At 39.6% G+C, this 27,012-nt stretch overlaps 1 protein-coding gene across 1 annotated transcript in view; it reads right to left on the minus strand.

The window, feature by feature from the left end:
* PTPRN2 (protein tyrosine phosphatase receptor type N2) overlaps positions 1-27,012 on the minus strand; it is a 676,344-nt gene that overhangs the window by 54,315 nt on the left and 595,017 nt on the right. The window contains exons 15-16 of the mRNA XM_080385838.1: positions 9,061-9,208; positions 1,514-1,587 (exon numbers count right to left, since the gene is read on the minus strand). Of these exons, the coding sequence (XP_080241964.1) occupies positions 1,514-1,587; positions 9,061-9,208 (222 nt within the window). The remainder of the gene's footprint in view (positions 1-1,513; positions 1,588-9,060; positions 9,209-27,012) is intronic.

Below are 27,012 nucleotides of genomic sequence, written 5' to 3' on the forward strand. Positions count from 1 at the left end.
TCTGAAGACAGGCAAACAAGAGCACTGAAGCCCTGGAGCTGGACCTCCATGAATGACTTTACAAGCAGTACACATATTCCTTGGAGGACCAAAGTATTCTGATCTCCCGATCCAGGGGCCATCCAGAGCCCGGTCCAGTCAGAGACATACTTAAAAGTGGTCCAAAACCTGCTCCAGTCTGTGCGCATCTACCCCATCCTCTAAAATGGCAGCTGGCAAGCCCTGAAGCATCCAGGTCCTTTGGTTTCCCCTCTACCCTAAGCCAAAGAAAAAAGCATCCCCAAGATATTTTCGGGTTCTGTGTACTTTTAACTCTTTGAATAAAACGTTTTTCTATGTTGAAGGAAACGAAGCTTTTGAACTGAAAGTAACAAAAACAAAGCTTAGAGAACAGTTTCTGTGTAGTTGTGGTGTTTTTTTTTAAGAAAAAAAAGTATTGTCAACAACATTGGAAGGAAGCAGCCTGTAATTTCATGCTGTTGCAAATTGTCAGCTGCCTTGCCCACACAAAGTGATTTAACTGGGGGAGTGATACTCCCCAGGAAAATGAGCCAGTAATGGCATACACAGCCCACTGCAGTGAGATCTAATTTTCCATCCTAAGTTCTTTCTCATAGTTTCCCTGTAATAACTTTTTAGTGCCTAATTAATGTGAGTAAGAACCATGAGCAAAAGTGACTCCGATACTAGCAGTCTCATGGAGGTCAAGGACGCGGTGCCTTTTTCCCCCTTCAGATGGGTATCGTGACACTGCCATTAAGACGCTATGATAGGGCAATGCTTCTGGCTGTACCATACCTGCTTTGTGTCTAAAAATAGAGACCTTTTCTCCCTATCATCTTTCAAAGACAAGGAAGGATTCATACACAGCTTATGTAGAGTGAGAAAGGGCAGCTGGGCCACACTGGAGTATTCGGATGCAAAAATTGGATTGACCTATCTTGCAGTTTGAATGAACACACAAGTGGTAAGGGACCTCATTCTTGCTTTCAAAACAGCAAGCTCTGAGAAGTGGGAGAGCTACAGAAATATCAAGCCATGCATTGGGAGGGCTACAGGGGAAGAGAGGTAAGAGGAAATTTCAGTTCCTGATGCAGAAGTTCAGAAGCCTGTGGAGCTCAGCTCTCCACGCCTACAGAAACCATTCCTCCTACAACTGCAGCTGGCAGGACAAAGCAATAAAGAATAAGCAAGTTTTACCTCCTCAGAGAAGGAAAAGCTCTGCTAAGGGTATATCATTGAATTTTATAATCTGTAAGTTAATAATATCTAATAATAGTATCTATTGACTTTGTTCTCCTAATACATAAACTTCAAGGGTATTGCATGTACATGTAGAAGATTCATTTCTCTTCGGTTTGGAAGGACAGCCTGAGACATCAGAGTTGTGAGGTGCTCACAGTCTGCGGCTGCACAACCTAAGCAGTGAGGTGCTTCAGGTTAGCATCTTTTAACAACAAGGAAAGACAGGGACTGACTATTTTGATTATTTCTCATAGGTTACCATACTTACAATTGGGCTAGCGTTGATGTAGTCTGAATTGTCGTGGCTACTTTCACCTTTTAGACATATCCTGGAGTGATCATCTGCAAAGGAGAAAATAAAAGGAGAAAGTTTCTATACAAGTATTCTACTCATTTTATGTTACACAATTCAAAGTCAGATTAATGTGCATTTTAAGACAGCAACAGTTAATATCAGAGAGGATACTTCCTTCTGGCTCCCAACCTTGCATAGCCTTCACACAGCCACAGTGTCACAGCCTGACTCAGGAACGAAACACTAAGATACCTCAGAGGCTGAGTATCAGAGAGATACGCATTATGAGATGCACCATAATGGGCTAGAACCTCTCACAGGAAAAGGAGGCATCTCTGCTGCTCAGGTAGTTTAAGAGTTAAACTAGGCAAATCACTAGAAAAAAAACAGTATTATGGAAAGCATTCCTGTATTTGCAGGGTCAGGGAAGAAGTAAGCTGATGGACTTGGTCCATCTGGCTTCTCTATAAAATGAAAAGCAGAAACATTGAAGTATGAGAGCTGGACAGCGAGTTAATCTGCCCTGATCAAAGACCAGTGCTGTGTGGTGCTAGTGACGTGGGGTGATGATATGACTCGTACACGATCGTGGGAGAGAGAAAATATTGAGAATAACTGCATCTAAAAGTACAACTGCAGCACATATATCTTACACTGCTGGTAACGTAGCTAGTTCAGACACAACTAGTAAAGAAAACAGCAGCTCCAGACATAGGAGACTTACTCATTATTCTCGCCCATTGACAAGATTCTTTTATCACTTTTTAACTTGCATTTTTACTGGTGCTAGCTCATTTGTGTTTAGAGCTGGTACACCCCAAACTCTAGTTGTTTGTTGTTTTTTTTTTTAACTTCAGGACATATGTAATGGATGGGTTTTATTTGTCTGTATTTAGACAGTGACAATACAGATGTCTGCATTTCTTCCAGTCATTTAGACTCACTTTCTGCTAAGAGAAAAGAAGTATTTCTATGTCATGAATCATCTCATCCTGATTTAGCTGTCTCAAACGGGCCAAATTGCACTCGAGAAGCGCCTGTTTCTTTCCATTGACTAAAGAAAGACCAGACTACTTTATGTGAGAGATGTCTGTCTTTACATATGAATCTTAAACAGCTTGTACCTGATTACATAATCAGCACAATTTATACTTCTCAGGAAACCTACCCTGCACAGTACATAGTGGTGAGAGATTGTGGAGCTGCCCTTTCTGTAACCATCTACAGCTGAACATGTATACCAATGCTTTGAGAGGATCTTTCCACCAATTACTCAAAGACAAAATAAGAGCACAGGAATACACCCTGTCCCCCTTTGGATCTTGTCTAGTGGCCTGTGGCACCATCCTCACCAGCAGAATTACAAGTTGGCTTTTTTAAACTACTAAGAACCGATCATCATTTTAATAACGAGGAGCAATAAACGAGCCACCAAACATTGTAAGTACCACACAGGAGAGACAGAGGATTTGGGCCCTGCTTAGTTTTATTGCCCAGTAATGTCATGGCAGTTCAGTATGTGAGCACGACAAAGGTGTGCTTGTGTAAGGGTTGTTTATAGTCACTCAATCTCATCAGCAATACTTAGCTTGCCCATGTGAGCAGCCTTCTCCTGGAATAAGATTAGAGGTGAACAAGTTAATTTCAAATGAATGAAGAGCCATTCTTTACTATTAAAATAAAATTATTTCCTCTAATAAGGTTTCAATGCAATAGGAGGATGAAGACGAGGAGAAAGGAAGCACATTCAATGCACATTATTCACTTCCACTTTACTTTAGCACCACTGCACAAAAAATCTGATACATAAAAATGAACCTGTGACATCTGAGATCTTGGGGCTACCCAAGAGTTTTTACAGAAAGCTTTACAATGAGCATTGTCACAGAGTGCTTGAAGAACTCCAGCTCTGAAACCTTTTGGCTATGTGCATTAAATGTGGTCTCTCATGTACCTCAGTAACCGCTCAGGATAAGCCCCATTCATTGGACAGCAAAAGTGTTTGAACTAATCATCAAAGAAAATGTGTGAAATTTTTTCAAATGGATGAGCGAGAGAGAACGGACATTTAGCAAACAAATGCCAGTGTGACTCTCCAATGGAAGTGTCAGATCAGTAACTTCAGGATCCTTTTTAAAAAAAAACATAATGGTTTATCCAGACCCTCTGATTTAGTGTGCCATGTCATTATCCTGCTGTCTTGGAGGGTTTAGCAGAGGGTGAGACATGTTAAGGCTTTGGTAGTGAAAAGGTGGTGAGACTTTGTATTTGCACTCAGGAGGAAAAAAAAAGTGTGCAAGAAAGGGTTGTAGATGTGTTTTCTGCATATATCAAGAGTTTGCACCCATGTGTGCTTCAGTTGCAGCATCAAGCGTTCATATTGACAATGAACAGATTGTGCTTGTCTATGCCTGTTATCACCTCAAAGCTTCTAGGAACTAGCATAATAGCTCTTCAGAAACAGGCGGAAAAAGAAGGAAAAAAAAACAAAAAAGGAATACCACGGACACCAGTTTTTTAACAATAAGAAATTACAGGGAAAATGCTGAATGTACATTATTATTTTTTTTATATAAACTGCATATTGATTACATTAGAAGCAAGGAAAGAGAAGCAGGAGAAGCAGGAAATAAAAAGAATGAAGAGGGTGACAGAAAAGGAAGATATATAAGATCAATCTAAAAAGTGAGAAAGAAAGATGGATGAAGAAATAGGAGGAGAGGGACGGTAATCAGGAAGTGAGAGAAAAGACAAATGATGTTACTAGCTACTGCAATCTGGCCGAGCTACAACTAGACATTATTTCAAATACCCACAACAGCTACTGCTGAATGCTGAAGTACTTTGCATTTGCTATTGCTCCAGCCAAGCCACAGCTGAAAGAAAAGCAAAACATATAGATGGATATGTGCGGCAGAGAGAGGCTTCTTAAACAAGAAGGCTAGTGCTAACCTATAGCTGAGGAGAAATGCAGCACTACCATATTTTATATATATATAAACTATAAAATATAAAGAACAGAGGATAAAGGACAAAATATAAAGCAAACACACATGAGTTTTATATAAATATAAAACACAAATGAGTTTTATAGCATTATATAAAAACTCTATTTCTAGACTGAGAAACCTAAGTTTTGGTGTCTACATACAGATATTTTCATGTGGACCAGGTTAGACTTAATGGAGTTTGATTTAATTGGCCAAACATGAACGTGTTGTACTGTTTGAGAAACTGTAGAGTAGGTGAGGCACTGCACAAGGCTAACGAGTACGACACAAGACCTAAAGGCTTGCACTCTATTGGACCAGCACCTGAAATTCACACAGGATACATAAGGGCATCCTAGAGCTATTAATTTCCCTGTAAACCAAATACCAACTTCTGGCCATTGCACAGCTCTCCTGATGCCACTGCACTGACTAGCCCTTCACTGGCTGTAACAAGTGCTTTGACACCTGGCTCGTATGGAGGCAGCTACATGGAAACACTTACATCTAGGCATCTTAATCTACAAGTTCACAGAATCATGCCCGGAGAACTTGACTCAACGCCTCCATATTTCTGAGGTGATATCTGTAGGTTTCTGGTGATATCTGAGGTTCCCTAAGGACTCTCAGGACAGCAGCTAGGGGGGCACAGGTCTCCCACAGGGTCTGTGTTATACCTACTGGCTCTGCGTGGGTACCTTCGGTACTTTAGGCATCTCAAATGGCACTGGATTCCTGTGTGTAAACAACTGAGTTGGGCACAAAAGGCCATACCTATCTGGATTATTTAAACAGTGACCAACACTAGAGCAGTATGCCATCTCACAGTCTCACAGTGGCCCTGCAACTCAATGAAGATCTGTTACTTGTATTGTTTTTCAGATGAGGGTCGAAGGCTTGGAAAAATAAGACTCACATCTTTTTCCTCACATCTAATTCCCTCTGTCTTCTGCCTCCTTTCAGTCAGATACTTCTGAAGGAACAGAACCAACAAAGGCTGGAAACAAGGCACATGGGTGACTTTGGGTGGTCTGAATCCAGGCATCACAGAGCAGAGCAAATCTCAAAACAATCAACCTGGCACATTCTGCCCAGATCATCATTGCTTCTAGATTTAGACAGATTTCCTTTTCCACCATACAAAGCACGGTACAGAAATACACTAAGAAAGTGAAGAACTACTGAGAAGCAAAAGAGGAGCAGTCTGAAGACTGTGAAGAATCATATTTGTTGGTTATCATTATTTTCCCATAGGTTATTTGCACAAAACGGAACTCTTCTTCTTAGATGTGAACTGAAATCAAGTTCATTTATTCCAGAGCACTATTTGTACATGCGTTACCGACACGGATAATGCACACACCCAGAGCAAGCACCCCTGTTCAGGTGTTCCCATCCTCGGCACATCCCCTGGCTTTGCTGGAACTGCACCCCAGCCTCGGAGCTGGGCTCACACTCTGCCCACAAATGCTCTGCCTTCCTTTAGAGGAAAACCAAAGCACAGAGGTAAGCATGCTGCTGTGATGTATACCATGACCCACGGACACTGCTATGGTAGACAGCTTTTGACAGATGTTCACTGCAAACAGTTGTTTGCCAAATGTTTAAAATACCTACAGGTATTTATGGTATACATAAGTAAAACCATATAGTGTTGACTCTATTGAGATGGTTTTATTTTGCAGAGATGCAAGAAGAGAAAATAAAGTCTGGAAAGCTTTTTCTTGGGCATCAACAAATTGAGCTGCTCATGTATTCAGATGAAAAAGAAAAAGGTATCCCGTTTCCCTAAATTGCATCAATCTGCCTGTTGGTTGGATAAAAGGATGCAGTTTTGTTAATCTAGAAGGCCCAAGTTACTTCAATAGTTAGAATTTTTCAAACTAGTCATTTAAGTGCAGTGTGAAGGTGTTCTGCTACCAATTTTTTAAAAGCTATTTGTAAACAGAGAAGATAGGTATATGAGTAAACTCTGATAAAACTGTGAGATTAAAGATAACATTAATCTAGAAATTATATCAGTTATGTAATCAGTAAAAAAAAAAAAGTCGTATTATTTTAAGACTGGTTAAGAAAGGAAAATGCAAAGTAAATACAACGTGATATTAAAGCTTCTTTGAAGCCTTCCTAAGACGAAATCTTTCACATGACTTGGCAATCTTGTTCTACCTTGTCAAGGTGATTATGAATATGAAAGGGATAAGGAAATGCTAACAAGGCATTACTCTGTGAGAATACTTTGCATGTAGCATAACAACTTTGTAGCATATCAAAAGCATATCAGTTTTGCTTCTTAATTTATTATTAAGCAAATCTGTGAGTTTCTGCCATAGTTTTATTGTCAAATATAGTAAAAAAAAATGGGTGAACTGGGCCCTGATCTCAATCTAATCTTAAAGTCTACAATAACCATCACCTTATCAAAACGTAATATTGTTTAAACTCTATGCCACACTTTCCACCCAATATCTGAGTAGTTTTAAGGATATAACATGACAGCTGTTTACCAGTGTGCAGCAACTTCAGAAAGTGAGGCCAGGTAATTTTGTGCAATTCAGTCAAAAAGGAAAGTTCCCAGTCCACTAACGGCTATAAGAGAAACTTCCACATTGTAACAAAGCCAAACCCCAGCATTTTACTCTTGCAAAAGTACTATGGGTTTTTAAATGTGGCAAAATACTTTTAACTAAAGCTTCAGGAAAAATTGCAGCCAGCCTGTCCATGTCCAAATACCTTCCCAGGCAGTGCTGATTCAGTCTAGGCTCAGCCATGGGAAGAACAGGCGTAACAATATGCCATGGAAGAAGCAACGGCAGAGACTTGTCAGCTGAAGGCTGATCACTGTAGGCTGTTCCATCCACATGGTACAATATAATGAAAAGAAACAGACCATCTTAGCTCTGAAAATACTTCCGTGACACCCAAGCTAAAAACCTCTGCTCTTTAGCACTGCTGCAGCTGGATTCAGAGCTAGAACTGTCTAGTCTGAGGGTCCCTATCTCACTGCTCGTTGTATCATGCAGACTCATTTCCTACATCGCCTGAATAACCAACATCAAATTCTGGCAACATCTGTGGCTCCCATGCTGTCTCCAGGGCAGCAACCAGAAACAATCCGGCTTAATTTATGAGCAGGGACTTGGAATAGCTCAAGATGGTCTGACTGTAAGCCCACATTGAAAAGAACGTTTTAAGCAGGAAGATTAACTTGGATCAATACACATTATCATGGAGTAATTTTCACTTCCTATCATGTCAGTTAAATGCTATTTTTTCAGGATGGAAAAGATCACAGAACTTGCACTCCTTTAACTCTCATTGTGACTCCTTTTAGAACTTTTCTACAGACCTGATCCCAAAACACATGGAAGTCAGCAAACTGCTGCTGTTGCCCCAAAAGGCTTTCAACCAGCACCGTATTTACTCAGGAGAATTTGTATCGCCAAACTAATGCAGTCCTCTCCTAAGCAGCAGAGTATAGCAAAAAGAGCCACTACATAAACAAGACAGCAAAACCCAGCTGAAGGTAATATGCAAGGACCGATGGGCTCAGTTAAGTTATCATGTACTTCCAAAGAATCTTCACTCTAAATCTGGCTCTGACATTTACTTAACGTGTCACCTGTCATCTCCCCATTTCTAAAGGAGGAATAGTACTTACTCAAGGCTCTCATAGGGAAAATTAATGTTTTCAGGGCACTTTAAAAATTAAAATAGCTACGTAAGTTTGCCAAGCTACCCAGCTGGATTGTGGGCTCACTGATTGAGAGCATCTTTGTTGCTGTGGTCTGTGCATATATTCTCAGTTTCAGTTTTGTTTCATTGGTTGCTTAATAAAATGTGTGGCCATAGATTACCAATGTAATCTATGAGATACATATATTTGCATAGGAAAAATATGTTGCTTTTATTTCAAGCTCAGAAAGGTGGCTGCTTACAGGAAAGAGCAGATTCTAGGAATATAAACACTGGCTGCTTTTTTTCTTTTTTTTTTTTTTTCTCTTTTTATCCTAAGCCTAGCAAAGAGAGAAGCCAGTTTGCAAGCTTATCCACTGAAGCCTAAAGGGGCTCATTCAGTACAGCTGAGTATCTGATAAACAGATCATCTAGCTCTGATTATAGACTGCTGGTATTACTGTTGGATGGACATGATACCAACTTTAAACACAAGCCAAACTTCTTTCTGTTGAATGGCTACAGATGCCACTCTTGTGCAGAAAGTGCATTCCAGCACTGAAAAGCACTCTGGCTACTGAATTTCTTGAGACAGCACAGCTGCAGCAGCAGTGCTATGTGACATAGTTCTGCATGTTTGTAACATATATGCAACTTACAAGGAGATAAACAGCATCTGATACTAGAACAGGACATGCACCCAGCCCACAGCTGTAGCTACAGTTTTCTGGTACACGTATAAGCTACTCTGTATTCTGTTTGCCTGTCATCTGCAGCTTTCAAACCCCTGCACACAGGATATTGAGAAATGTATTAAGAACTTACAATGCAATCATCCAAATTAAGCATACATACATGGTACTACAGCCTGTGAGCGATTCTTCTGGATGTTTTCCTCCTGCTGTGCAATGGCGGTGGCATTGGGTTCAGCCTGGTAAGCACACAGAGCTTCCCATTCTTTCTCCAGACGATTCTTGTTTTTCAGATGATCTTCCATGTAGGACTGGAATTAAAAGAATACTGTATTAAGCACTGACTTGTCCAGACTCAAAGCTAAGCTAAAGGCATGTATCTCAGGATAGAAAGCATGAGAATCCTGAGCTTTGGGGACAAAACACACTCAGTCTTATGGCTAATTAATTCACTTAACAGAGTTCAAGCTTATTTGTGCCATACAAAATGAGAATGCTAACATGTACCAGTGCTAACAGAGAAGAAATGCTTGAAAACCCCAGCTACCGAGCTTCAGGAGAAAACTATTTCTTCTTCAGCACCCAGAAAATGTAAGCCCAAATGTCTCTTTCATCAGGCAATGAAAAAGAAACAAGAGCCCATTGATAAAAACTACTTACTACAACAACAGCTCACGTCAAACCAAAGGCTTTTAAAACTGAAGTTCAAGCACATATGCAAGTCATAACAACGATACAGCTGTTGAGGAGAATTAAAAAATTGCCAGGCTGAACTGTCATGGCTCAAGTACCAGGTCATTAGGAACTCGTCCTGCACATGGACTGGCACAGAGGGTGCCTTGAACTGAGAAGGTGCTGTTAATTAATATTAATGTACGTTGTTAAAGATTGTAACTGGCATTCAGTAAAGTCAACAGTGTTAGGAGAAGCATCACCAAAGAAAAATTAACTGGCCGTGGCAGGAATTGTCTGTTGGAGTATACTGGTGCAGGTCACTGGTGCAGGTCTTCAGTTTTTGCAGAGCTCCCAAAGCTAGAGATTCAGTATTGTGTTGGGAATTCAGTTCCAAAGGTTTTCCAAAAGTGAACTAAAACCCTATTCCTTCACCCCACAGACCTGAAAATCATCCAGGTAAGCGAGGGGAAGGGAGCAGATAGGAGGAAGGGTGAGGAAAACCAGAAATCTTCCTTTCCCTTTAACATGAAAATTAAGAAAGTGATCACCTGGTGCTCTAAGCCTACTTACACAGCCAAATTCTGTCATTTGCTCCTAGAGTAAACACCAGAATAATCTCACATTACATCCAGTTCATATTTGTAACATCCCTACTACCTTTACAAGGTAGGTTGAAGTTAACAGCCTTAACCAGATTAAAACAGACTGTTTAGGGGGACAGGCTCAGGGTCTGGATGGGGGTCGGGAGCAGCACTGTGGGTGTCTCTGGCCCAACCATCCGTCAAAGAGGTTCCTGCTGGAGCACTCACTAATACAGCCCAATCTGCAGCAACACTTGTCTAGAAAAAGCTCCTGGAAAGGATTCACTGAAAAGTATAAAAAGCAGTTTAATTGCTTAGAAAACCTTTTTCACAGACAATCTCTGTTATGTCAAATTGTTCTTCCCAAACATGCTTTAAAGAAGAAAGGCTCTCATGCCCTCTCAGCAGGTTTAACAGAAGGTGCAAAAAAGCTTGCAGCTTGTCTTCCACCAAATGGGAGCTCTGCTAAAGCTGTCGCTCCACCACGCTTCCCACCCCACCAGCGAAGCAGGATACTGCTCTCTCTTGCAGCTTGAATGGTTTTTCGGTTATAAAAGAGCCCCTGACACACAGCTTTGTTTTGTGCAGGGTTTGTCGGGTGTGTGCGTCTTTACACGAGATTTGTAAATCAAACCTGTTACTGAAAAGCAATTCAAGAAGTGACGCTTCCAGAAAGGATATCTTTAAGGACATAGAAATATATTGTGTTAGAAGAAAGGTTTCTAAAGGAGGTAAAAAATAATGGTGGCCTAGATACAATCAAAACACCTACTGTGTGATTGCTTCTTTTCTATAATGAAGGAAAAAGCATCGTGGTGGACAGAGCCGTGACCTGACGGATGGGGAGTTGGGAGAGCTGGGCGGCCCCGTCATGTGTTAGGGGAGCAGGTCAGCCAACACGTTCCCAGCCTTAACCTGCGAGGTAATGGGAGGAAACCATCCTCCGATAGTTTCCTTGTCCTTGCCAAAAGACTTTTTACTGTGAAAAGGAGGGAGGCTAAAGATCCCATTCTTTTCTCCCAGCAAATCTGTGCCTGGATATGTATACTGAATTTAACAAAAAAAGAGATAATCCTTCCTGAGCAGAGACTAGTTGGTATATAAGAATTTTTATGAGGCCAAGGCGAAAAATAGCAAAATCTTACAATAACACTGAGCCAAGAATCCCGGCTTCAGAGAAGCTGTTTAGCATGCAGCAGGCAGAGAGCAGGCAGTCAAGGACCAGCCCGTAGCATCTTGCCATTTTAAACCACAATTTTATAATCTGGATTCATTTTGACATGCCCATCACCAATGTCCCATAGACTTCAGGGACATTTTATGCAAATATACAGATCTGCCAACACTGAATCTCTCCAAAATACTGAGAGATCCATGAAGCTGCAGGAAAAGGGGCATGAACATTTGATTGCTAAGGCAGGGCTGTATGTAGCAAGGAGCCTCCTGTTGGCTCCAACTTGTCTGTTTAATGATTTCAAGGACTGTATTAAAAAAAAAATACTTTCTTTTAAAATCATTAAATGTGACAAAGTTAAGGTTATTTGATTGCTTTTAGTGCACACAAATTTTTCAAAACCTCATCTCCCTCTAAAAAGGAATACCCTTTTCACTTTTACGTTTCTTTTTCAGGGAATCCTGAGCATAAAGATTAATGTTCAAGTGAAAACACACTAAAATCTTTAACCAGACAAGGACTTTTCATGCAGTTTCAACACCTACGCTGCATGGATCAGATTCACAGGGCACTTCCTGACAGATCTTGAAAAGGTGTTTCGACTATACGAACAGACCCATGGAAGGCTCTGCACAATATAAGTATCTGCTTTACACACATTTAAAAAAAGCTACCGAGAAAGAAGCTCACTTTAAAACATTCAGGAGTCAGACAATTCCCTCAGAGTTAAGTAATCTTTCATTTACAGTCCTTCAGAGCCCCTACGCTCATCCCCATTTTGCTAAACAGAAGCTTAGTGATTTTGAAACACTCTCTTGGGAGCCACTGGATGTACATTAAATTGAGTGGAACTTCTGATATTTTAGAGTATGTATATCTACTCAAATCCACTCCTTAATTAGGATGTTTTCATGAGACATTCTGCAGCATTTGCCTGGTACAAAAGAAATTCATTACCAACATGTCAAACATGCACATGATTTTCCATGTCCCAGAGCAGCAGGTAAAATAAATAGAGGTTGTCACCACTGTTGTAATGCTCCTCAAAAACTGCTGAAAAAGATAGAGGTCCGGTCTCACCAATATGCCCACATCAAGACAAGTCCTGTAATCCCAAGTATATGCTACTATTTAAACAAATACGGTCTGCTTGGACAAATCTCCTGATGTATCTTAAATTTCATTAAGTCTTAATTTTCCTTCCACAGCACCTCACCTGCAGAGACAACTGGCAGCCCAGTTCGTACTTACTCTTCTATACACAGATGAGACACTCTTGCTACCAAATGTGTTATGGAGATGAGGATGCAGCGACATTACGTAGGGGGGGGGGTTATGTTGTAAAATCTATTATTATTGTGTGATTGTAACCTATAATTATCATGCCAGTCATAAGGCAAAAGATGAGCTTTCCGACAGAGGATGAAAAACTGTTCCAAGGACAATGAGTCTCTGGCCAAGAGAACCATGTCCAGCAGCAAATATTAAGACAGCATGCCCGAACACAGGCACAAGGACACAGCACATAAGCTTGGCTTTGGTAAAAACTTTCTGAACTGATGTTGTAATATGGTGTCAAACCACTTTTAGTTTTCTTTACTTTTTTCTTCACTCAAGGAGTGGCATCCAGTGCATGCTCTGTGACTAAATTAACATTAACAAATTTAACAATGAAATTCTAATTGTCTGGTTGGTCTCCAAATACCTTCTTCAGAGATAGTATGGTTTGCATCTGTCAAGATATTTGTTTTTTAAACACCTATTTTATTTCCTGATGTTCAGCTATTACAAAAAGCAATTATTTTTGACAACGTTTCCAATACAGTACTTGATCAGACACTCTTCGTGACTGAGGATGTCTCTTTTAATGAAAAGATGAGCAACTGTTAAATTGACAGACCTTGACAGGTCTAATCGAATCTCAAATGTCATCTGAAGAAGTGGATGGGACATTACCTTAATCCTGGTGAATGGTGACCACTCCAATCCACACCTATCACCTTACAGTGTGACAGCCACTGCTGCCAAACTGCTGCCGCTTCTTCCAGAGATGCAGAGGGCCATGCAGCGTTCTGGTGCTTCACTGGACTCCTCAGAAGGAATTTGGAAAGCAGAGAACTAGCCCAGCTACTATATAGCAAATTGTGCGCTAAATGACCATACTTGAAAATTTGTTTTGCTGTTTTCTCCAATTCACTTAAGTAAAGGGTGTTTTTTCTCCTTTGTTCCTTGCTAACTTGTAGGCTACACTGCTCTGGCACAGGATGCCCAAGCATTTCTGCTATTCTGCTTAAACTTGTCTTCTTCAGCACATATTGCATTGACTATATGCAAGAGGAATACTTTTCTGCATAAATCCAATTTACTTTCAACACAGCACATGATTTTCTCCTTCCTTTTTCTGGCTTAATACCTTATCATTAGTGGCTTCACAGTAAATTTCTCTGTTCTCACTCACAGTACTCACAGTGCTATAGAATTTAGAGACAGAAGCAGCCTATTTGATTCAGGTAATGTCTGGTTTCTTGTACTTCACTATGAAACTTTCTAACATTTAAGTGTCCTGTATCTGATGGAGAAGCCTAAATCACCATTCATTACTACTTCTCGGGATACAAACTGTTCTAACTATACACTGTATTCCTGGAAATACTTAAATATTTTCAATAAGGAACAGAAGTCCTCATTTGAGATGGCTTTTTCACAGGGATGCCAATAGTATTGCTTTTCTATTGCAAAATTAATTTGCTACCCATTGTTAACAATCCATTTACTTCATCCCTGGTCTGCTTATACAGACCATTGCGGCTCTGTATAATTTCTGCTTGTATATATTTCAGTGTCTTCACAAATCATGAATTGATGCATCTATGCAAACTATAGACATCTCTTCTTGTGAGTCTTTTCTTCAAAGATAAGTTATTTGTTGTACGTATTTTCAGGTCTAAGGTTTTCAAACTTTTTAATTACTCCGTCATCACTTCTGTGCAGAACTTTACACTGTGGTACCATACGTAAAAGCCACTGTCAATTGCATTCACTTCCAGATCATTATTTAAAAAGTCAAATATAATTGGATCTAACAGCAATTCCTGTACTCTGCCAGACACTCCCATGCCTAGCTTTTGATCACTACTTTTTGTATATCATCCTTTAGCCACATTTCAATTCACTTAATTGTCTACTAAAAAATGGACATTAATTTATCAATTAAGTGTTCATGAGACAGTTTCAAGGCTTTATTAAAATCTGGATATATCACCTCTGTTGTTTTCACTTCATCTACTGGTTTTGTAGTTTTAGTTAAATACAAAGCAATCAAGTTTGTCCAGGCAAGATTTATTCTTCATAAAATTAGGCACATTCTTACTCATTGTGCAGCTATCCAAGGGAAAGGATGGAGGAGATTAGCAAATGCACAAAGGAAAGACTCCAGCCTTCCCCATCCTCTTAAATGAGACCCTCACACTTATCTCCCTTTCATGCCCTTGAAAAATCTCTTGCTAGATAATCAGCAATTTCTTTTTTTAATATGTACTTCCATTATCTTCTAGGGCTGGAGTCTGGACTCGGGGAATAGAAACAGAAAGGTTCATTTCTCTTCTCCTCTTTCCTTCTCCCCACTCCTCTTTTATAAAATTATGATTACTTTATTCTTCTATTTGGTGCACCCACACTTGTCCAGATGTGCTCAAATAAAAGTCCCTGAGCTTTTAGAGTTTTAGTCACTATTAGAATCCTGAGCCACAGCCAGATCATGCAGTGCACCCCAGTGTTTCTTCATATCTTCTAAGCATTTCTCACATCTCCTAACACCGTCTCATAGCAATACTGAGGTTACTTTGGGATCTTCCTTGTTTACAGAAGGTTGGTCTTTCTCCCTGAGCTGCTGTGGTGTTCTTGCAAAGACCGAAGGCTGGGAGCTCATCACCCGTGTTTCCAAGAAGAATGCTCTCAGCGGTGGCCTACGTAGAAGAAAACACAGGAGCAGAGCCAAACTATGCCCATACCTTTCCTATCCTTCTTCCTTCACAAAGCATACTTTATTTAAAGAGAGGATGCACCATCCCAAAACAATTTAAGTCTTTTGATCAACTAACATGTTAAGAAAATCAGTTTTCTCCAACAGTTCTAATTCTATGGAAGCACCATAGATGTTTCTGATGCTCTGACACAACCAACCTGCAGTAATGCAGAGCCAACAGCTGTTAACCAAGACCAGCCCCATCTCTGAAATGTCACTGCGTAACTGCTGCTAAAAGCACTAGCTCTGGTCCTAACACAGCCATTCAAGTTTTCAATGCTAACTGTCAAGTGATTTTATTGAGCTAGTTACATGAAGTTTATATACATGTATAAAAATAAAAATTCTGTTGTGGCAATTCATTGTCATTATCTCACAAAACTCGTTATCTGGAAGAAAACTCAGTAAATTAACATCTGTCTATAAAGCCTCACATACTTCCACTCCTGGGGAGCATTCTGCACCCACTACTGCCTATGGCAACGGTACTGACTTTACTGGGCCAGGATTTCATCATCTGGTTAGTCTGTCGTTTCAGGCTGAAGGCTCCTTCTTCTTTTCTAACTTGTGCCATCCCGGATCTCCTGATCTTATCAGCAAGAACTGTCTAAAGTAACCAGAAATGAAAAAATCTAGGAAATAAACACCTGGGAATTTGTATGTCTTTATAAAATACACCGAGAAATTATTTTTCCTCCTCAGTGTTTGCAGCCACATTACTACCATAATGTGTTCTCATCTAATTTTTCTCGTATTTCTCAGTACCTGATTACACCAGTGAGAGAGCAGTTTCGAAGCCTTTTCAATTAAGTATTGAAAACTACGATGAAACTTTACTAGTAATTTGCAGTAAAACGCTACTAATATCATACATAATATGGTAGGTGATGAAGGAAAACTAAAGAAAACAGAGGGAGGCAATTCTCTGACAAAGCAGCTATTCAGCCTAGTTGAGAATAATATCCCTAGATTGTTTCAAATAGGTTGTATTATCCAGAAATAAATTAACTTCCATGGTGATGTCAGCCAACAATAAAGAATGGTATTCCGTAGTTTCAATTTTATATTTTTAGATGTAAAGATTATTGTAAACAACTAAGCATGTGCACAGAGAGCAGTCATGCTTTAAGCACGCCATCTAAAATAATTTTAAGTGATTGTCCTTGTGTTTCCAGAGAAGTGTCATCTTTGCACGAGCAGCGTATGGCATTATCTACCAGACTAGACTATTGTGCAACTTTTGCAAGAATGACTGTAATTCACAAGTACATTAAATGGCAACCTATGTTCTGTTTACCTAAATTAATATACCCTTGATGTAGCGTATAACACTGCCTCCCCCTCTCTTAATGCTTTGATAATAGAGTTTTGTAACTTGTAAAAGGATTACTTCAATCCAATCAGCAGGTGCTGGGATCAGTGTGTGTCAGACAAACACTCGCTAATCCCTTTTCTTACAGCTCCCAGCTGCCAAAGGTGCTCAATGAAATCCCAATGAAATGACTGGATACAACCTGGTGTGGACTGACGCAGGTTTTCGGCTCTGGAGGAAATCTTGGAAAATACATGTGATTGCTAAACATTGCTAGAATTGGAATGATGAAGGCAGATATGCCTTTGAAAGGAAACGTAGCCAAGAAATTAAACATTAAAAAAATTTAGAATGCTTAACTATGAAATATTTACTCTACCTGGCTCTCTAAATTTAGCAGAAGATAAAGAAATTCACTCTACGAAGAACTCCTTCTCAAGGATTATCAGCTACTTAATGGTGTCTTCTAGGTCTTAAAATACAACCACCCCCATCTCCTCCTCCTTACCCCCTTTCTTGAAATCAAAATTATGCCTATGAAGTTTCACCCCTGCAATTACTTTGCTTGAAATAAACCTCAAGAAAAAGGAGAAGATGATTACCATTAAACGAATATAATTTGCCCCCTTACAGTCTCTGTATTTCTATAGCTCCTTCTGTCCCACTGTCTGAAAGTACTCACATTACTGGGCAGGGGGGCCAAGTATCATCACTGTTTACAGATGGGAAATGAAAGGGCAGAAACGTCGAAGTGAATTTCTCAGGGTCACAGAATATGATCCTAAACCACTTATTTTTCAGGGGAACGCAGAACTCAAGTCTTCTTGACCGCTGGTTTTTCTTTTTCCCATGACAATTTTTATAGAGAGGACTGAAGGTCGTGCAACCTTCATGAATCCCTATCTGATAACATTTTTGTAATTAGACCGCACCAAATGTTCTGACTCTAATGGAATTAGAACAGGTTTTGGTTTGGGGGTTTTGTTTAGAAATGCAGGGTTTAAGTGGTTGATGAGTAGAAGTAGAGGAATTTAATTTATACACATGTTAAGATTCTATTTATACAAAGACATGCCAAATGAAATAAAAAAGATTTAAATGATGGATTAGCCAAAATTTCACAACAGATTTCACAATAAAAATCTTAAATAATAAATAATCTTTAAATAAAGGAACAATATTCTTTCAAAAAACAGAGGACTAAACCTCTTAGCCAAATACTACCATTTCACAGCACGGGATAAGTCTTGACATTTCCTAAAAATGAATATAAATCCGAAAACAAGAAACCCCAAACCTCCCCATTAAAGACAACTCTGCAGTATAGAAACTGATGCCAAGGACAGTGTCAGCTGAGTTTGTCAACTGAGACATTTTGGTAAGGGCTTCTGGTAGCTCTGTTAAAAAGTAAAAGCACAAGCTACACAGCTGAATAAAAACCAGCAGAAAAACTGCAGAAAAAATATACAAATCAAGTCCTTTGCCTCTTTGTCATAAATACTGACACCCAATTCCATTCTCACAGGAAACTGCTATTTTCTTCTTACACATTAAACCTATTTTTCAGATGATCCTTCTTCTCAATTCATTTTTTTTTACAAATGGTTTGAACACCGTACCACAATCCAAGACACATTTGTGATTCATTTATATGCCTGCTAATGATGTTGTGTGTCTGAAACAAAAACTTTAAAAATACATTACTACATGTTAATTATCTAGCTGAAAACACAAAACCAAATTCCCTGCCTTCTTCCTCTCCAACCCCCGTTAACTCAATTAAGCATCTAAATTTGGGTTCCCGGTTGGGTACTGTATTTGCAAATTTAAAATTTAATGAATTAAAGTCTGCGTTTCTTTTCAGAGCACTTCTACAGTCATCTTCATTTACTATATATAAAAATTACCAAGAGATAAATATAGAATTCTGAAAACGTCATGTTTAAAAATAATCTCTTCAAGCCTGGTCAAGTTCTTCAGAGATAATGAGACTAGGAAAACCCAGGCAACCATGACCAAGTACATCAAAGAGATTCAGCACATGATTTATAGATAGTCTGGCAAATTATGCCTCTGCTAGACAGTAGCCATCTTGAGGGCAGAAAGGAAAATATTATTTCTACAGACATAACATCCCTGCCACAGCAAAGGGATAAGCAGTAATACTCTTACTACTCTTAAATATGTGAATGAAAGTGAAAAGGTGCTTCTCTAGGAGCAAATTATGACTCATAAAGAAAAGCCACTCTGCTTCTCAATGGTTTTTGGGGAAAAAGGAAAAAAAAGGTATTAAAATTGATAATGAGAGTCTGTACACAAACACACAGAGAGGTTTGTGTGAATATTGAGAATATGCAAGACGAAATCCAAGAACTCTTGCAATCCACGCCATACCCACAGCCTAGCAGCAGAATATGCATAAGCACAAGTGAACATATGGTCACCTGTGAGAAAAAGCAGGGAAAGAACAGACTGGATAATCAGCCTTTTCCTTAGAAAACATCCATAACAGTCATAGACAGGAAACTTTAGACTCCATGAACATCTTCAACGGTCAAATCCTCACACTCAAACCCATTTTGGAACCACATACCTGACCTAGGAAGTTCCGTATTTGCATGCTGCAAGCTGCAGAGAAGCAATCCATTACAGTAGCTGCCAACGAGGACAATGAGCAGTGAAGGAACACTTTTTTCCACAGATGTACTTTCAGGACTTAATGGAGATGACTATGGGAGAAGACATGCCTGACTCCTGCCCTATCCCTTCCACGTCGCACATTGGTTCAACATGGCTGTGAGTGTAGCAGGAGACCAAGCAACGCTGGCCATGAGAAAGATGCAGCTGGCATCTACCCAGTTCCCAAATCTAGGGGAAGCGTCCCATTTTTTAGGTAACCTTTTATCTGTGCTCCCTGGGATTCTCAGATGAGGTTGGCCTAGCTCAGCGATTCTCAAGTATTTTTCTCATGAAAGGATTCAAAAGGGATTGTGAAGAGATGGTAGAAAAGCTTTAGAAGTGCATAAACTGAAGACATCCTACCTACTCCTGGGACTTTTGGGTTTCCATGGAAGCCAATAAGGGTTAACACTTTAAAGACGTTTGAGGAACATTGGTCTAATCCACAGATGAGAACATATGAAGTGACAGAGGGCAAAATAAAAACAAGAGAAAGACAATGTGAAAGCGGACAGAAAGAGAAGCCAGGAACAGACTGTAGAGGTCAATAAAGAAGGCAAATGATGACACTATACTGCAAAGAAAGACAATCAGAAGAACAAAAACCAGAACACAGCAAATGAAGAAAAAGCTATGGGAAGAAGCAAATGTTGGTCATAACTGGTAACTGTCAGCATTTCCTCGTGTGCTGTTTCTTTTCCCTGGAACACTTCCCTTCACATGCTGACCAAGGAGGAAACATTGAGAGGGCGACCGCAGCAGTTTCCAGGAAACAGTACAAGTACGGCTTACTGCTAAATGGAAGGAAAAAGCAAAATAAAGAACTTAAAATTCAGCGTGTGTGTGCAATGGCTAAGGATTTAGCAGGTTGGCAATATATTCTTGAAGAAAACTGTTACCAATTCAGATGAGACTAAAAAAGTGAGTAGATGGCATGCTTTTCTATCACAGAGGTAGCAGACCATAGATTGCCCATCCTCAGTTTGGTTTTCACAAGCTTTTCCAATGTGTATTTAATACCTTTCAGCCGGCTCTCCAAACATGGAATAGGTTGCTCCTAGATAACGAGGCCAAAACTAAACCTGCAGAATCAAATCTGACAAAGCCAGGTGCAGAACTCCTTTATACCTTCATGTTTTAAAAAAGACTAATGAGGGACAAAAAAGGGCAAAAATATTACCCTTCGATACAATCCTTTTTCTATTAAAGCCAATATGATTAGTCGTGAAAGCAGAGCACTGGGACACCAGGGAATGGAGGTCTACTGGCTCTGCTTCTGACCTTAAGGTTAGTCTTGGTCAAGACAGTTCCCTGTCTGTGTCTGAGCTCCCTGGACTAAAAAGACAGGATAATGATATTGACCTTTAAAAAGAGCTTTGAACCTACTGATCAAAAGTGCTATGTAAGAGTTGGCTTATTATTATTTTGGTTACTGAAGTGAGTTGAAAGGCTCTGGGTGACTTTAATCAAAATTTCTTATATCAGGCCCCAGAATCCTACCTGAAGGACAAAGTTTCTCAAAACTCAGTTGTGAGGATACACATATGGTGTGTCCATGGCTGGTGCATAACCTCAGATACTGCAGAGTTTTCCTGACTCCAGCAGAACTTTAAATGACACAAAAATAATTATAGGACTTCCAGAAGAAATAACGTAGTAGGCACCATGAGTATATTCACTAGCAATTAGACACTACTATAATGCTTTCAGTCAAACTGGTCTAATGCGAAGACACTGAGAGGTGAAAGGAGGCAATGAGGAAAGAAGAGAGCACTGTTCTCAGGTATCACACATGCCCATGTGAGCAACAGCAGCTCATCCCTCCTGCTGCGAGCCAGCACTGCCTGGGGGTTTTATGCTGCTGCTTCTGGGTGGTCGCTGTGGGCACCAACTCTTCTGGGCGCCTTCCTACTAAAGCAGTAGATAAATACCTGCATCAGAAATACTCCTACATATTGAAAAGCTTTGGGTTTGGATTCTGCATGAGCTTCATGCTCGACAAATTCCACCTCTTAACTACACCAGCCTACCATGCTGGCATGGGGGTTTGGGGGCTGTCTCTTACTGTTGTGGTCTACATGGTTTGTTATGATTCTTATAGATTAACACAGACCCTTGATGCCTTTGACCTAACAAATAATTATAATACACACAAAACATGATTTTATAATGAAACTGCTTCTCCAGGTGTTGTTACTGCACGCTATTCAACAACTGCTATGTTTAAGCTAAGACCCCTTTGGTTCTGCTCGATGACTGAAGTGAATGTACAGCCTGTGGCACCTTCTGCTACACCACCACCCTGCCTGCAAGACCGTTGCAAAGGAACGCCTGGAGGACTGCAGACACAAGGTTAGTTCCGTAACCTATAATCTTCTGCACAAACCCAATGAAGTTCCAACATGGTCCACACACGGGTAAAGCTTGCAGTAATCTCATGGTAGAGCAGGTACGTGGGGGTTTGTTGCATGGATACAAAGTCCATCTACTCATGCATATAATGCTTTAATCAAAGCATTTAAATGATCTCTTCTCTATTCTGCTGGTAAGATTTGTCACTGGCAAAGTCGTGACATCTCTTACATTAGCTTTTTTCTATAATGGGACACAAGCAAATTAATAATGTTCTTTAACATACATCTCCTCCAGTATTCATGTGGCTGAGACCACTGCAAATTAAACTTCGTAAATTATCACTGCTCTGCTTTTCACCATTCATGTCACCACATATTCACAATTTCCTCAGCCCGAGGAGCGAAAACAGCCTTGTCAGCTTCATTTGTACACTCCTATAAGAAATAAAAATTGCAAATACTGCAAGGAAAAGTTTTAAAATTTAAAATGCCAAGCAGTTTTTTGTTAACACTTCAAAGATGCATATATTGTATCTCTGCTCACAAATATTTATCTAAACTTCTATGAGGATACTGTTGCTGTACATGGTATTTGTACACAAGCATACATGTGGGTACAAAGCACCCACCGCTGAATATTCATCTCAAGGCACATGACACTAATAAAAATATACAAAACTGAAAATATGTTTAGCATATTTTATTAACACCTGGTGAGCAGGTGGGAGCCGGGTCGGAGTGGGGCCCCAGATCTTGTTGATATTTTTGTTACACAGAAATAGCCTATAATTATATTTGGTAACAATGTTGCTTCATGTTTAGGTAGCCCTACTTTGAAATATACCACTATTTAAACATGAAGCAACATTGTTACCAAATATAATTATAGGCTATTTCTGTGTAACAAAAATATCAACAAGATCTGGGGCCCCACTCCGACCCGGCTCCCACCTGCTCACCAGCCATGTGCAGCAAAGCCTTGGGTGCGATTTCCAGTTCTCAGATGTTTCTGCTGTAGCATTCTTCTGTGGTTATCTCAGTAGACATCTTCGCTTTGGTAAGATGGATACTGAACTCCCATCCTGCTACACATTCCAGGAATATGCACACAGCAAGCAGCTCAGCATCAGCTCACACATGAACAGCCTTAGCTCCCATAAAATATTCATTCATTTAAAAAATATTTGCACCCTGCTGTCAAACTTAGACAAATTCATACCGAGCTTCAGAAAATAGCTGTTTTAATGGTAAATGATGTTCCAGAAACCTCTTTCAGGCTAAACACTCTCGTCAAAATTATTTTAATAAGAAAGATTAACAATTTCAACATTAGCTGCTAATCCCCTTTCATTTGAAACTGTGCTGATAAAATTCTTTGCTTGTCATTCAAATAGTAAGTAATAATTATAGATTTGGGGCCTCCATCTCTTGCTTCATTAATAGTAAATTGCATGGAAGTCTGAAGCATAAAGTCAGCTTTGATACATCTCAAAATGCAATTTCCATAGCTTTCCTTAGCTATGTACAATTAATTACAGAGTTAATAAGGGGAATATGTTAATGAAAGGGAAATTATTTACTCAGACCACCTGGTCTTATCAAATTTCTTTAATATGTTTCCTTCTTTCTGTGAATTTGGATGACAGCAAGAACACAAATCATGGTGTGCACTGCTAGTCCTTTAATATTTTTATTTGCACCCAGCTAAAGTCCACTTAAATTAAGTATCAAAAGAATGTAAGAACTAGTCAGTACTAAACAACTGACTGTATTTGTTTTACCAAGTTCAGTTTTAATTTTAAAACAAAAATGCTTAAACAACGTTATAATTACCAGACTCTCTTCAATGCTTAGAGTATAAATACAAAGAATCCAATAAGGAGGCATTGTCATTTTTTTCTTTAAAGCAATGTGTTGAATGTGCACATATTTAATAAAAGAAGTACAGAAACATGCTTCAATTGATTACACACTGACAGCTACCAGCGCTTAGCTGCTATGTGCAGCAGGGTGACTGGATGTTCATGGGCATATCTGAGCTAGTACAAACAGCCTGATTGGAAGGAGGCAAACCTTCACCAAGTCATCTTAAAAATAACGCAGCTGTGACACGCAGTCAGAGAAATATTTCTTAAAGACACGTCAAATCCAGAAACCAACCATCTTCAACAGACGTTAATGGATTTACTACTAACCAGAGGACAGAAAGATTTTAAGACCTGGATGCTAGCACTCATAGTCATTAAAAAAAAAAAAAAAAGGGCAGAGAATAATTGCCAGAGCAATAACAGGTCATGCTTGGAGGAGGCGATGCTTGTGAGCAGTTTGTCACCCTTCCCTTCTATTCATAGTTCAATGCAACGGTACAGCAAGCAGCCAGAAACACGAGGCAAATCGTAATTCTCCCCCTGCTACGAATGAGGTTTTCTTGGCCAGCTGGGCAACCTACAGCACCATTAGCATATGAGTTCAGGACAAGAGAATCAGCGAGACATGGCAGCATTGAGGGAGAGTTACCAACTAAAAAAAAGAAAGAAAAGGTATTACTCCAGTCTGAAATAAGAGTTGCATAAAGGAGACAAATTCATAGTAGAATTATCTATTTCATGAAGAGATACTGGGGGAGGGATATAATATTTGAGGGTAGCAGACTTCATCTGGTTTTGACCAAGAAATAACACAGTCCTCCTTATGGAACAGCAAATACTGTCATCCACAAGCAAACTTCACAGATTATTTTAATGTTTATCTCCTTATTTAAAAATGTTTCCACAGCTGCGTTGTGGGTGCATATGCAAAATGTGATCATCACAGGAGCATTTTGTCTGTGTCCTACACATTAGATTTTCTAAATACCACCCAAATTCTTATACCTTACTCACAAAACACTGCCAAGTTAAGGCATAATCCCACAAAGAGTTGCAGAAAGCAAAGTATAATATTTTTTAATCTTGTCCTGAAAATAAGCATAAACAGATTTTGTTGAATCAATGGAGGGATTAAGTTGTCTTCATTATCAGCACCATCTTAACCAGACCACTTCCAGTAACTTTTGCTGGCACAGTCCACATGAAGAGAAGGAGCTTTCCAAAATAGCACTGGAGTTCTCCTGGGTGTCTTAAACTGCAACGGGTACAACAGTGCAAAACCACAGTGCCAGTATGGTGTCCCTTCTTCGTAAGTACCATGAAGCAAGTTCCAGCTTCATCCTGAACTGTTTCACGTTTTCAGAAGCTCTGAAGTTGTAGTTCCATTTACCAGACATCATTTGATCTCCTTGGTGCACCATGTCTTGCAACCATTTCTTTATCCCACAGTGAATCAAAATGCACCTCCTTCTCACGTCTGAACTCTGCCACCAGCTCAGAGAAATACTCTGTAACACGTATTGTCATCTCAGGCCTCCTGCCTGAGAAGTCTTCTTGAACCACCCTCTTTCTAGTATCCTCCTCCTTCTAAATAGGCATTTCCACTTGTTAGATGCACAACAGGATCAACTGCTACATCTGCTACAATGAGTTATCAATGACTTAATGCATGATATAAGCAGGCACAACAGGACAAACACAGTGAAGGGCACTTCATTATTGACGATACATTTGGAGCCAAAAGACAAAACCAGTAACCTCCTGCATGAGAGTTCATCTGGTTTCTGCCACTAATGAGACTCTCAGAAGCAGCTGAGGACCCAGTAACATCCCTCGTCTTCAATCTGAAGTACCCAGATCTTTTTCATTAGATGACCTCCTAGCATCTCTTGCTGCTTGCTACAACTGGTACTTATCTTGCCTTGACATGAACTGGATGTTCTCTAGAAATGGAAAAAAGCTGGGAGAAACACAAAAAAGCTCAGATAGCCACTAAGTTTTGTTTCAACCATGGCAATGATCTTTTCTTTTTACTTTGTGCACACAGTTGCATAAGCTAGTTTTGAGTCACATATTTCTCCCAATGTAATGCTTTAAAAATTAATACTCCAGAATATTAATAGAAATGTTTTGTTCATCTCTCTACTAAAAGCCTTAGACAATGATATAAGGTGGCTGAAAGTGTTCAACCAAAGCAGCTTAAACAAAGCTGGAATAAACACTTCACAGTCAAAAGACAGACCAAGACGTAGTCACAGAAATTCGGTGAGTTATTTCTAATCATGAATACATTTGGGGAAAACAACCAACAGGGAAGAATTTAGGGGGAAAAAGAAGATTTTGAAATTAATTTCATACTGCATTCAAGAGAAATGTTATTCTTGATTTAATACTGGCTCTGTAATTGTCGTTATTTCCCAAGGCCCATTCAACAAGATTAATATAGAAAAAGGGAGGCAACTGAACATGAAACAAATAAAAATGGAAGAATCAAAGGATAACCTGTTCATGAATATTTTTCCTGAGTTTTATTGATGAAATCTATGTAGTACATACATCCATTTATGCGATTTATGGCTCTATCAGTATAGCTGTTTTCACATGCAACAAGATCTTTTGCACTTTAATTTGAGGCTTTTCTTTGTTCCTGTATCCCAAGTCCTGGCTTTAAACAGAGGCAAATGTTTAAAAATCACTTAAACATTCAGGGAGGGAAACAAAAACCTAAAAAGAAGGGATAAACACCATTTCAACAGCAGAATACCTTTCAGGAGGCAACCAGCTCCACTTGTCCCTTAAGAGCATGACAACTCAGGGAGAGAGGGGTAAAGATCTTCCTATCCCCAGTATTTATGTCTTTTTGGGATATCGGCTATCTTGTCACTGACAAATGCAATACACAGCAGCCTTCTCCCTTGTGACTCCTCTCATCTGACCGAGGGTGATGAAATGGCCTTTAGGGCCAAAGCCTTCTTGGGACTTACATTTCATGAGACTCCTACAACTATTTATACTGGCACAGATGAAAGGTAAGTTGAGATTTAGATCCACTTAGCACATGTGTAAGGACTTTATGCTTTCAGCTAAACTTTGCCACTGCCTTGTTTCCCTCCCCATGTGGGGGAGGACTTTGTTCTTCATTTTGTCAGCTGTAAGTGCTTTTTTAGACAGAGTATTCATATTCTTGAAATTCATAAAGAACTAAAGAGAAATTAATGGTGGTAGAAGGAATTGGTGGAAAAAGAAAAGAATTTCAAAACCCACTAAATAATCAAACATGCCATAATTGTGACAAAGACCTTGTCTTCCACACCTGCACTCCTCACCTTTGTCCTTGCTAGTATCAATCACCTCTGTGGCATGTGTCCCCAGGCAGCGGACTGCACTCATACCACGCATCACGTTCCTTCGCTCAGGAAATGTTTTGTGTGTACATGGATTAAGCTCA

This window comes from Falco punctatus (assembly GCF_963210335.1).
Source record: "Falco punctatus genome assembly, chromosome: 4".
In the NCBI taxonomy this organism is placed as follows: Eukaryota; Metazoa; Chordata; class Aves; order Falconiformes; family Falconidae; genus Falco; species Falco punctatus.